Source organism: Nycticebus coucang, chromosome X (assembly GCF_027406575.1).
Source record: "Nycticebus coucang isolate mNycCou1 chromosome X, mNycCou1.pri, whole genome shotgun sequence".
In the NCBI taxonomy this organism is placed as follows: domain Eukaryota; kingdom Metazoa; phylum Chordata; class Mammalia; order Primates; family Lorisidae; genus Nycticebus; species Nycticebus coucang.
The window spans coordinates 96,108,923-96,122,500 of record NC_069804.1 but is presented as its reverse complement, the minus strand read 5'-3'; the positions used below and the strand labels follow the sequence as shown (position 1 = coordinate 96,122,500).

The 13,578-nt window shown below is 36.4% G+C and overlaps 1 protein-coding gene across 1 annotated transcript in view; it reads left to right on the top strand.

Moving 5' to 3' along the window:
- Window positions 1-13,578, top strand: part of HDX (highly divergent homeobox) — a 317,694-nt gene that overhangs the window by 287,815 nt on the left and 16,301 nt on the right. The window contains exon 7 of the mRNA XM_053581081.1: window positions 6,163-6,242. Within this exon, the coding sequence (XP_053437056.1) occupies window positions 6,163-6,242 (80 nt within the window). The remainder of the gene's footprint in view (window positions 1-6,162; window positions 6,243-13,578) is intronic.

Sequence of the window (13,578 nt, the reverse complement as noted above, 5' to 3'; positions counted from 1 at the left end):
ATAACCATTGAAAGAACATTCAGAGGGCAGCGCCTGTGGCTCAAGGAATAGGGTGCCAACTCCATATACCAGGGGCTGCTGGGTTCAAGCCCAGCTGTGGCCAAAACTGAAAAAAAAAAAAAAAAAGAAAAGAGAGAACATTCAGAAACCAGAGAACCAGGCAGGATCCCTTGAGGCCAGGAGTTGAGACTGCAGGGCACAGTGGTTAAACCTGTGAATAGCCACTTCATTTCAGCTTGGGTAACACAGCAAGACTCTGTCTCATAAGAAAAAAAAAAAAAAAAAAGGAAGGAAATGGAACAATACTTGGAATCACACCCTCTCCCTAGACTTAATTAAGAAGAAATAGATCTTCTGAACAGACCAGTTTCAAGCACTGAGAACAAAGAAGGAGTAAAAATTCTCCCAACAAAAAAATGCCCAGGTCCAGATGGCTTCACACCAGAATTCTATCAAACCTTCAAAGAACAGTTTATACCCATACTGTAGAAATTATTACAAAAAATTAAAGAGGAAGTAATCTTCCCCAACATGTTCTATGAAGCAAACATCAACCTGATATGAAAACCAGGAAAAGATTCAACTAAAAAGGGCAACTACAGACCAATTTCATTAATGAACATAGATGCAAAAATTCTCAATAAAATCCTAGCCGTAAGATTACAGCTTATCATTAAAAAAGTCATACATCATGATCAAATAGGATTCATCCCAGGGATGCAAGGCTGGTCCCATTTGATCCTGCAATCCCATTACTGGGCATCTACCCAGAAGAAAAAAATTATTTTACCATAAATGACACTTGCACTAGACTGTTTATTGCAGCTCAATTTACAGTTGCCAAAATGTGGAAACAGCCTAAATGCCCACCAACCCAGGAATGGATTATCAAGCTGTAGTATATGTATGCCATGGAATACTATTCAGCCACTAAAAAGATGGAGACTTCACATCTTTTGTATTAACCTGGATGGAAATGGAACACATTATTCTTAATAAAGCTTCAGAAGAATGGAGAAGCAGGCTCGACGCTTGTAGCTCAATTGGCTAGAGTGCCAGCCACATACACGGGAGGTGGTGGGTTTGAGCCCAGCGCAGGCCTGCAAAAAGCAATGACAACTACAGCCAAAAAAATGTCTTAGCAAAGTAACTAAGAAAATGCCAGGAGGGCTATGTCAACTAATGTGATGAAAATGTGCCAAATGGTCTATGAACCAAGTGTATGGTGCCCCATGGTCATATTGATGTACACAGCTATGATTTAATTAAAAAAAAAATAGCTGGACATTATTGAGGGCACCTTTAGTCCCATCCCAGCTACTTGGGAGGCTGAGGCAGGAGAATTGGTTAAACCCCAAAGAGTTTGAGGTTGCTGTGACCTGTGACACCACTGCACTCTACGGAGGGCGACATAGTAAGACTCTGTCTCAGAAAAAAAAAAAAAAAAGAGAGAAAAGAAAAGAAAAAAGAATGGAAAAGCAAGAATACCATGTGCTTAATTCTGGCATGAGGACAATTAATGACCTAGTACACAGTGAGGGTGGGGGTTGTCGAGAGCATAGATAGGGAAGGAGAGAGGTGGTGGGGTTTCATGGGGTGTGGTATACCTTTTGGGGGTGGGACACAATTATAAGAGGCTCTTTATCTCTCAAATGCAATCAGTGTAACCTGGCTCTTTGTACTCTCAATGAATCCCCAACAATTAAAAAAAATGTAAAAGAAAAAAAGGAAAGAAAACGATGAGAGATTTTGAAGCTATTGAATGCATATTCAATAGGATTTTTGTAAAAACAATTGCATGGGGAAGGGGAAGAAAATTAGATTGCTGTAAATTGAATAATGGAAGGGAAAGAAAAGCTGTTAGCATTAAGAGGACCATGTGTTTTAAGACCAGGTGTTTGGAAGGTTATCAATGTGAATATTCTCTCTCTCTCTCCTCCCCTACTTCAATATTTTTGATAATATTTATAATAATAGAGAATTTATTGTACAGGAAATCTGTGAGGCAGATTTTTAAACTATTACGAAAAAAGAAGCATCAGGCCATTTTCAAGCCTTTTTTTTTTTTAATATAGTTGGTCTATTAAATCATTTTGTTTTCTGTTAGTCTTTACCAAATTGTTTGGCCCTGAGGATACTTCGTTATTCCTAGTGACTCATGACTGGCTACTTAGAGCCTGACGACTGGCAATCTACATGAGGGAGAGTGGAGAAATAGGAATTTGTGTGTTTCTATGGGTGGGTGGGAGAGCCGCGAGGCAATATTCTGATAAAGGAAAGTATGGACAGTCCTAAGTGGAATTTCATTACCCAATTTTTACTTCTCCATCTAATGGATAATGTTAGAAAGTAAGTAGTTAAGGCAAAAACAATGAAATTAATTTCAAATTCTACTTTAATGGTCCACTTTTAATGGACCACTGCTCCTACACTGGTATTTTTTTGTCATTTAATAGCATGTTCTCTAAATAGCTGGCATAGTAATAAGACCTAATGAGGAAAAGAGGAGAGAGAATTTAATGTGTAATTCTAAAAACACTTGATGAGAAGCACAATTACCTGGAATTTGTCTCAATGGCTTATTTTTCACAGTTGCGTGGTGAACTTTTTCATTTTCATCAGAAATTGCAAGAGAAAGGCATGAAAGCATTTTCAAACACTGAAATTGTCCTTTATGGCATGGTTTCCTACTACTTCTGTACTATTAACTTTCCCCTTTTGTTAATGGTAAATGCTAATATGATTAGTTTGACTATGTGATCCTTTTATAATAATTAAGTGAATTGTATAACCTAGCCTAAATGAATACCACACCTTTAAAATATGCTAACCATATTATCTTCCAGTTTATAAAAATGTAGTTAAATGTATTGCTACTTTGAAATTTCCATAAACTGCATCTTGGAAATATGGAAATAGAATAATCATATTACCCATACTACAGTATTTCTGAAACCCAACAATTGAAATTTGAAGTCTTTTAAATATATTTTAATATAGTTGTTGATTACATGGGATTAGACGCTTCTAAATGTCTACAAATGGTAAAAAAAAAAGCATTAAATCAGGACTTACAATTTATTTGATGTTAAAAATTAAAAAACAAAATTTTTCTAGAAAAAACTGTACAAGCAAAAATAAAGATTGTATTTTAAAATGCAGTAAATGGCAGGTTAAGGCAAAGCCAACAAAAAGTACTGCTTATCTTTTAGCATTTTCAGTTCCATTCTTTTGTTTCAAAAAGGTGTGCGAGTGAAAAATGTCCCTGGGTTCACTGTTCTCACAACTTCAAACCAAAGTAATAGTTGCATGATTAAACTCCTTAATTTAAAGTTCTGTGTCTATAATTAATGTCAAAAAATAAAATATACTAGGCTATTAGTTATCCTCATATCAGAATTGAGTACATAGGATTCTTGCTTCTCCATTCTTGTGATACTTTATAGAAGAATGTGTTCCACTTCCATCCAGGTTAACACAAAAGATGTAAAGTTTCCATCGTTTTTAATGGCTTATTGGGGGAAGGGGAGAGCAGATAGAGGAAGGAGAGAGAAGTGTGGGGGTCACGGTGTGTGACACACCTTTTGGGGACTGGACACAATTATAAGAGGAACTTACCTAACAAATGCAGTCATTGTAACCTGGTTCTTTGCAACCTCAATGAATGTCCAACAATAAAAAATAAATAAAAATAAAATAAAATATATTTATGGTTGAGCACTTTTAAAGATTTTTACTCCCAAGAGGTGAATTGTTTAAAGTATGATAACTATAAACATATGTAACATTAAATTTTAAAGCAAAGCTTCTTTTTCAGCTATATCTATTATGTGTATGTGTACATAACAGATAATTCTAAATACAGTTTAGTGTAAGCATATAGCCACCACATAGAGTGCCCTTTAGAGTGTTCCCTGATGAATAATTTTATTTGTTTATTTTTTCTATTAGCAGAGTTACTTTTCTTGAGGAATTACCAGACACATGACAATATTTTGCTTTCAAACTTTCACTAGTGTTACAGCTATCTGTAAGCAAAAGAAACCATTCCTTATTCAACTTTTATCACTTCTCAACCTTTAAGAATTCCTCAAAAAAGGCTTTATTTAAATCTTTCCATTTAATAAAACTTTGCATAAATAAGTTTCCAGTAAAGCAGAATCATGTACAAAGTTATAAGCAAGTGGGAACAGAAATATAAGGCCTATATGGAATGGGTTGATGAACAACAAAACCTCTCCTCTGAGTGCTACTACCAGCTCTGCAACTAAAGCTGATGAATATCTTTCTTTCCTTCATTTCATTTAGATGTCAGTTACATACGACTTGAAATTTCTGTGATTTGAAATATATAAATAATGAATAGGTTGTTTTCTTTCTCTAGGAACCATTATTTTTGAGAAAGTAAATCAATATTTTTATTAATATTCCACATGTAATTGACATGGTGAAGTATTTTTCTGTGTCCTGTTTATTCCACTTATGTCCTTCATATTCATCCATGTTGTGTCAAATAGTGAGGGAAGAAATCAAATATACAGACATAAAGAATAAAACAGCCATTACCAGGATCAGAGTGGAGAGGAAGACATGAGGAGATGCAAGTCAAAGTGTATAAAGTAGCAAATATATAATACAAGCAAGTTGAAAGAGCTAATGTACAACAAAAGGAATATAGTTGATGACAGTGTATAGTATTCAAAATATTTGCTAAATTATAGCTGCTCTTGGGAGGGACGTGGGTAACTGTGAGAGAATAGGTATGTTAATTTGTTGCAGTATAATACCTATTTTATTATATATATGTACACGTATCTTATAACTTTGTTCACTTATACCACTTTATCCACTTATATGGCTTTTCAAGTTATTTTTATATCACTTGTATACCTTAAATATATGCAATGAAACTTATTTTTTGAAAATCTAGTGAAGGAAAAAGAGGAAATAAAGAAATTGAATTTATAAGGACTTTGTATTAAAACACTGGTAAGATTTTTCTGGATATCTTAAACTTGAATTCTCTAAATGCTTCTATGTGAATTTCTGGAGCAACTCTGTTTTCCTGCTGATTCATCCCCCATGCACATACAAGGCACCACTCACTATATGTCTATTCATGAGAACGACTGAATGTGGAGAAATCTTGGGAAGGCTAATAAATATTTTTGTTCAGCTGTCTAAGGTTAAAAAAAAAAAATAGCCACTTCCCTTGAGCTTTTTAGTAGATTGGTTACTTTGAATTATTTTTTTTCTTATTTTCTCATTTTTAGCATATTAAACTGTGATCAGAAAAGGCCTTCATGTTCATTGAAGAAATATTGGGAAATACAACAAAAATAGAAATAATCCTACCCCTCAGTGATAACTCTTCTGAAAATAGAACATTTTTTTTTTTGCCGGCATTTTCTCTTTGCATTCATACAGGTGTGTGTGTATGTGCATGTGTATATATATGCATTCACCTATACATGCCTTTCTATAAAATTAGAAATGTGCTATATTTATGTTTTATTTCATATATTTGAAAATTATTTTATCACTTTTCCCTTATTACAATGATCAGTAAATATTCTTTCTGAAAAAATATTTAAATATATAAAAGCAAAAAAAATTCAAGGAAAATATCACCTATAATTCTGTCCAGAAATGATAATGACAATGTTTTTGTGTAAATAGTGCCAATATTTTAGTCTCCATGATATTTATACTTACATGTTCTTTTAAAAAATTAAAGTTATATTTACCCACATAATAGGTCTTATCACCTTTATTTTTTTACTTTCCAGTAGATCATGTATATTTTCCTCATTGTTAACTGTTTTTCTACTTCATTTTTAGTAGTTTCATAGTATTTATTTATAGAGATATGTCCTAAATGATTTCTGCAATCCTCCATTGTTAAGAATATATGTTTCTTGCATTTTTTTTTTCAATTACAAAAACCATAGTTGTGCTGATCTTTGTATTTGCCCCATCTACACTTACTTAGTATTCTCGGAATTCTTAGTATTGTTTGAGGCAGAATTGATCAACAACGCATGTGTGAAGTAAATTTGCCTTTTATGTCTTTTTACAGTAGAGAAATTAAGTGAAAAAAGCATTTCCAATAAAGTTTTGAGGAATAAAAAATGAAATTATGGCTTTTTTTAATTTTGGTAGAAGAGTCCAATGAAGTTGCTCCAAATGAGTCAAGGGCTCATAAGGAGGAGGACCACCATGAAGTATCTGCAGATAATGTGGTATGTACAGTTTGAAATCCTTTCTTCATTACATGATGGATTTCAAGGATGTTTCTAGTTGGTGACAACATCAGTGTTGTCAAAATAAAGTCTCTGATGCACTTTTCAGACCAAAACAGAGCTTTTTACAATGAAATAATATATCTCTGAAGATTTAGTAAATGAAATTTAAAATGCTATCATTTGTACCTCTAATTTTTTTATTTATATGTCACTTTTTATTTTATTTTTTTATTGTTAAATCATAGCTGTGTACATTTTATGCAGTCAAGGGCTACAGTGTGCTGGTTTCATATACAACCTAAAATATTCTCATCAAACTGTTCAACGTAGCCTTCATGGCATTTTCTTAGTTATTGTATGTAGACATTTGTATTCTGCATTTAGTAAGATTCGCCTGTACCCATTCTAAGATGCACCGTAGGTGTGGCCCCACCCATTACCCTGCCTCCACCCTAACCTCCCCACTCCCATCCCCTTCCTTGGCCCTTTCCCCATATTCTTGTGCTATAGTTGGGTTATAGCCTTCATGTGAAAGCTATAAATTAGCTTCATAGTAGGGCTGAGTATATTGGATACTTTTTTTTTCCATTCCTGAGATACTTTGCTAAGAAGAATATGTTCCAGCTCCATCCATGTAAACGTGAAAGTGTAAAGTCTCCATCTTTCTTTAAGGCCGCATAATATTCCATGGTATACATGTACCAAAATTTTCTAGTCCATTCGTGGGTTGATGGGCATTTGAGCTTCTTCCATGATGTAGCAATTGTGAATTGGGCTGCAATAAATATTCTGGTACAGATGTCTTTGTTATATTGGGATTTTTGGTCTTCTGGGTATAAACCTAGTAAAGGAATTATAGGAATGAATGGCAGGTCTATTTTTAGGTCTCTAAGTATTCTCCAAACATCCTTCCAGAAGGAACATATTAGTGTACATTCCCACCAGCAGTGTAGAAGTGTGCCCTTTCCTCCACATCCATGCAAAGATCTCTGGTTTTGGGATTTTGTTATGTGGGCTACTCTTACTGGGGTTAGGTGATATCTCAAAGTAGTTTTGATTTGCATTTCTCTGATGATTAAGGATGATGAGCTTTTTTTCATGTGTTTGTAGATCATGCATCTGTTTTCTTTAGAGAAGTTTCCCTTCAAGTCCCTTGCCCACCCTGAGGTGGGATCACTTGTTCTTTTCTTGCTTATACATTTGAGTTCTCTGTGGATTCTGGTTATTAAACCTTTATTGCAGGTATAACCTGCAAATATTTTCTCCCATTCTGAGGGCTGTCTGTTTGCTTTACTTACTATGTTCTTGGCTGTGCAGAAGCTTTTCAGTTTGATCAGGTCCCAGTAGTGTATTTTTGATACTGCTTCAATTGGCTGGGGAGTCCTCCTCATAAAATATTCACCCAGGCCGATTCCTTCAAGAGTTTTCCCTGCTCTTTCTTCAATTATTTTTATAGTTTCATGTCTTATGTTTAAATCTTTTATCCAGTGAGAGTCTATCTTAGTTAATGTTGAAAGGTGTGGGTCCAGTTTCAGTCTTTTACAGATCACCAGCTGTTCACCCAGCACCATTTATTAAATAGGGAATCTTTTCCCCACTGAATGCTTTAATTGGCTTGTCAAAGATCAAATAATGGTAAGTAGCTGGATTCATCTCTTGGTTCTCTGTTCTGTTCCAGACATCTACTTCTCTGTTTTTGTGCCATTACCATGCTGTTTTGATCACTATAGATTTATAGTACAGTCTCAAGTCTGGTAGCGTGATTCCTCCTGCTTTGTTTTTATTGCTGAGTAATGTTTTGGCTATTCGAGGTTTTTTCTGATTCCATATAAAACGAAGTATTAGTTTTTCAAGATCTTTAAAATATGACAATGGAGCTTTAATAGGAATTGCATTAGAATTATATATTGCTTTGTGTAGTATAGACATTTTAACAATGTTGATTCTTCCCAGCCATGAGCATGGTAAGTTTTTCCATTTGTTAACATCTTCAGTTAATTCTTTTCTTAAAGTTTCATAGTTCTCTTTGTAGAGATCTTTCACGTCCTTTGTTAGGTATACTCCCAAATATTTCATCTTCTTTGGCACTACTGTGAAAGGAAGAGTGTCCTTGACTGTTTTTTTGGCTTGGTTATTGTTGGTATATATAAAGGCTACAGATTTATAGGTGTTGAATTTGTAGCCTGAGGCATTGCTGTATTTCTTTATCACTTCTTTTTTTTTCTTTTTTTTATTAAATCATAACTGTATACATTGATATGATCATGGGGTATCATACACTCGCTTCGTAAACCATTTGACACATTTTTATCACAGTGGTTAACATAGCCTTTCCGGTGTTATCTCAGTTACTGTGCCAAAACATTTACATTCTACCTTTACCAAGTTTCGCAAATACCCCTGTAATAATTTGTACTAGAATCCCTAGTGTTTTCCATATAAGCAATCATATAATCTGCGGAGAGTGAAAGTTTGATCTCTTCTGACCCTATGTGGGTACACTTGATCACCTTTTCTTCCCTAATTGCAATGTCTAAAACTTCTATTACAATGTTAAAGAGCAATGGAGACAATGGGCAACCTTGCCTGGTTCCTGATCTAAGTGGAAATGATTTCAGTTTAACTCCATCCAATATGATATTGGCTGTGGGTTTGCTGTAGATGGCCTCTATTAGTTTAAGAAATGTTCTTTCCATACCAATTTTCTTAAGTGTTCTGATCATGAAGGGATGCTGGATATCATCAAAAGCTTTTTCTACATCAATTGAGAGAATCATATGGTCTTTAATTTTTAGTTTGTTTATGTGCTGAATTACATTTACAGATTTACGTATATTGAACCACCTTGAGACCCTGGGATAAATCCCACTTGGTCATGGTGTATAATTTTTTTGATGTGTTGTTGGATTCTGTTTGTTAGGATCTTATTGAGCATTTTTGCATCAATATTCATTAGTGACATTGGTCTATAATTTTCTTTTCTTGTTGGGTCTTTCCCTGGTTTGGCGATCAAGGTGATGTTTGCTTCATAGAATGTGTTGGGTAATGTTCCTTCTTTTTCTATATTTTTGAAAAGGTTAATAATATAGGTATTAGTTCTTTAAAAGTTTGGTAGAATTCTGACATAAAGCCATCTACTCATGAGCTTTTCTTTTTAGGGAGATTTTGTATAGTTGATGCTATTTCAAACCTTGATATAGGCCTGTTCAACATTTCCACTTCATTCTGGCTAAGTCCACGTAGGTGGTGTACTTCCAGATATTGGTCAATTTCTTTCAGATTTTTGTATTTCTGAGAGTAGAGTTTCTTGTAGTATTCTTAAAGGATTTTTTGAATTTCTGAGGGGTCTGTTGTTATTTCATCGTTACCATTTCTGATTGATGAAATTAGAGATTTTACTCTTTTTCCTGGTTAGGTTAGCCAAAGGTTCATCTATTTTATTGATCTTTTCAAAAAACCAACTTTTGGATTTATTGATGTGTTGTATAATTCTTTTGTTTTTAATTTCATTTAATTCTGCTCTGATTTTGGCTATTTTTTTTTTCTTCTGCTCGGTTTGGGGTTGGAATGTTCTTTCTCCAGTTGTTTGAGATGTTACATTAAGTTATTAACTTCCTCTATTTCCGTTTTCTTGAGGAAGGCTTGCAGTGCTATAAATTTCCCTCTTAGGACTGCCTTTGCAGTATCCCAGAGGTTCTGATAATTCGTGTCTTCATTGTTGTTTTGTTCGAAAAATTTGGTGATTTCCTTTTTAATCTCATCTATAACCCATCTATTCTTCAGCATAAGGTTATTTAGCTTCCATGTTTTTGTATGGGTATGCATATTCATGTTGTTATTGAGTTCAACTTTTATTCTATAAGAAGATGAAAGGAATAATTTCTATTTTTTTATATTTTCTGAGTTTAGATTTGTGGCCAAGAAGTGGTCGATTTTGGAGTATGTTCTGTGGGCTTATGAGAAGAATGTGTATTCAGTTTTGTTGGGAGGAAATGTTCTGTAGATGTCCGTTAAGTCCAGATGTTGAATGGTTAAGTTTAAATCTAAAATTTCTTTCCTTAGCTTTTTATTTTAGAGGATCTATCCAGCACTGCTAAAGGGGTGTTAACATCTCCAACTACTATGGAACTGGAGGAAATCAAGTTGCTCATGTCTGTTAGAGTTTGTCTTATAAATTGAGGTGCATTCTGGTTGGATGCATAAATATTAATAATTGAAATCTCATCATATTGAGTATAACTTTTAACAAATATGAAGTGCCCATCCTTATCCTTCCTTATTTTGGTTGGTTTAAAGCCTATTGCATCTGCGTATAGGATTGCAACACCTGCTTTTTTCTGCTTTCCATTTCCCTGGAGTATAGATGACCATCCCTTCACCTTGAGTCTATATTTGTCTTTTAATGTAAGATGAGATTCTTGTATGCAGCAGATATCTGGCTTGAGTTTTTCTATTGAGTCAGCCAACCTGTGCCTCTTTAGTGGACAATTTAAACCATTCACATTAATTGAGAATATTGATAAGCCTTTCGAGAGTCCAGTGGACATTATTAATCCTTTTGCAACTGTGGAAGTTGGAATTTGATCAAAAGTTTCTGGGTGAATTTACTTTTGTGGTGGAGGGTTATGCTGGTCTTTATGAAGCATAGGTCTGAGAATATCCTGGGGAGCTGGTTTAGTTATGGAAAATTTCTTCAATATGTGAATGTCATTGAAGTATTTAATTTCTCAATCATAAATGAAACTCAGTTTAGCTAGGTACATGATCCTGGGTTGAAAGTTATTTTGTTTTAGGAGATTAAAAGTTGATGACCATCCTGTTCTATCTTGAAAGGTTTCAGCAGAGAGATCTGCAGTTATTCTAATATTCTTCCCCTTGTAGGTAATGGTTTTCTTTCATCTGGCTGCTTTCAGAATTTTCTCCTTCATATTAACTTTAGTGAAATTGATTATGATGTGTCTGGGGGATGTCTTATTCAGGTTGAGTCCTGCTGGGGTTCTGAAACTGTCTGCTATCTGAATTTCAGAATCTCTTGGCATATCTGGAAAGTTCTCCTTCATAATCTCATGGAAAAGAGACTCTGTGCCTTGTGTAGCCACTTCGTCGCTTTCGGGGATCCCTATAAGATGAATATTGGTTTTCTTCAAATTATCCCAGAGCTCTCTGAGATAGTGATCAGTTTTTGCCCTCCATTTCCCTTCCTCTTTGAGAGTTTGGGAGAGTTCGAAAGCTTTGTCTTCAATGTCAGAAATCCTTTCTTCTGCTTGCCCCATTCTGTTACTGGTGGATTCTACTGTGTTTCTCAGATCTTTGAGGGCTGCAACTTATTGTCTCAATGTGTCAAAATCTTTGGTCATTTGGTCTTTGAATTCTGAATTCTTGAGATATCTTTTGGGTTACTGCTTAGAATTCTAATTTGATCTTATTTGCTATCCAGATTCTGAATTCGATTTCTCACATCTCAGCGATTTTTTTGTGCATGGGATCTTGTGCTGTGTCTGTCACATTGATCCTTGGGGGAGTTGATCTAATCTGATTATTCATATTGCCAGAGTTTTTCTGTTGATTTTGCCTAGTGATTGTTTTTCACCATTGCCTCTGGCCATCCTCAGAGTTGGGGCGGTGTCTCTCCAAGATTAGACCCCAGTGGGATCACTCTATTGTTGCTGGATCTTTGTAGGGAGTGACCCTATGTAGTTTCTCTGGGGCTGCCCCAGCCAGGGAGTTCTGGTTGTGAAAGCAGCTCCGGAGTGTGACACTCCTGCATCCAGCAACAGGGCTCCTGAATCCAGCAACAGGGCTGAGGGTGGTGCACATGGTTCAGGAGTGCCTGTTGCCCAGTGACTTTGGCACAGAGAGCCCAAGGCTCCAGCAGTCTATGGCCAGGATAAGGGCTCCGCACAGAGGCAGGGAGGGCTCTGAAATTCACCCAGCTACCAGAGTCCTGGAGCAGTGTAGAAGCAGGGAGGGTACATGAGGGAGGACGCGGGGTTTCGGCGCTCCTGCAGTTCCTGGTCAGGGCATGTGGAGGCCCTGCGGGTGGGCGCAGTCGTGGGTCAGGGATCGCTGAGCAGCTCTTACTGATGTCCGGGTGGGCGCTGATCACGGTAGCTGTGCAGCTCTTACAGAGGTCCCAGAAGTCCAGCTCTTACGGAGGTCTGGGCAGGTGCCAATATCAGTTGCAGGCAGCTCTTATGCTCCAGGCTGGCCCCGATTGCAGTCTGGTGCAGCTCTTACTGAGGTCTGGGGTGGTGCCAATCGTGGTCATGCCGTAGCTCTTACGGAGATCCGGGAGGGCACTTATATTGCTGTCAAGGCGCTTATATGCCACTTTTTAAATGAATCTGTTCATACATCTTGGTGGTTTTCCTCTGGAATGTACATCCTCTTATTTTCATTGACCATTGACCAAGAATTGCTTTAAAAGGAGAATCCACGAAGAGGCAGTAATGTAAAAACACCCCCAAGTGCGTCTGGATTAATCCTTCCTCCGAGGTCGGTGGCTCTTGTGCAAAATTCAAGGAAACCATGGGTCTGCAGTATTTCTTATCCCCTCAGATGATTATCTGATTCCCATTATTGCATCAAATACCCAGAACTGCTCCTTTCCACTATTGCCTCCCTTAGCGAGGTTGTCACAATGGGCATTTTCAAGTCACAGGAAAAAGTGCATTTTATTCCTGGAGCAGAGCGATAAGGAAGTTGAGGACAACATCTTGGAGATGCTATGGCTGTGTCCTTGTCCCCACAGAGCCTCTCGGTAAGCATGGTCACCCTCAGGAAGACAGCAGGCTGGCTGGGGGCTCCCCCAGGCCCACAGGCCAAGCCCTCTAATTTTTTGATTGAAGAGATTTCCAAATATAAAAATCTAACACTTAATACAGTAGGTACTTAAGAAATTATTTTTCTTCTACAGACTTAGTAAAGAGCAGGTTTCCTGTCATTTCACAGATGACAAAATTAAAAGTGAGTTTAGGCTGAAATTATGAAAGAAGCCTTTGTTAGTTCTGGCAGTTGTGTCCAAGAACTTTTGACTCTGAGTTCTCTGGTGAGACTACACCTGTCTATACCGTGTTTTGACTCTTTTCTTCTTTATAGTTAAATTGGACTGTGTTATTTACCTTAAAAATCATGGGAGGAGGGAGAATTATGGGTGTGGGTCCCTCTTGAGGCTGTGAGAGAGCTTCTGGATGTATTTGGTTTCTGCAAGAATTTGTTCAAGACATTTAAAAATGTTGTCCAAACAAGAAATAATGAGTGACCAGAGGTTTAGGCAGGTGGCAAAGGACCCAAGATTTGGGGAAATGCCAGAAAAGAATTGAAAAGTCAAAAT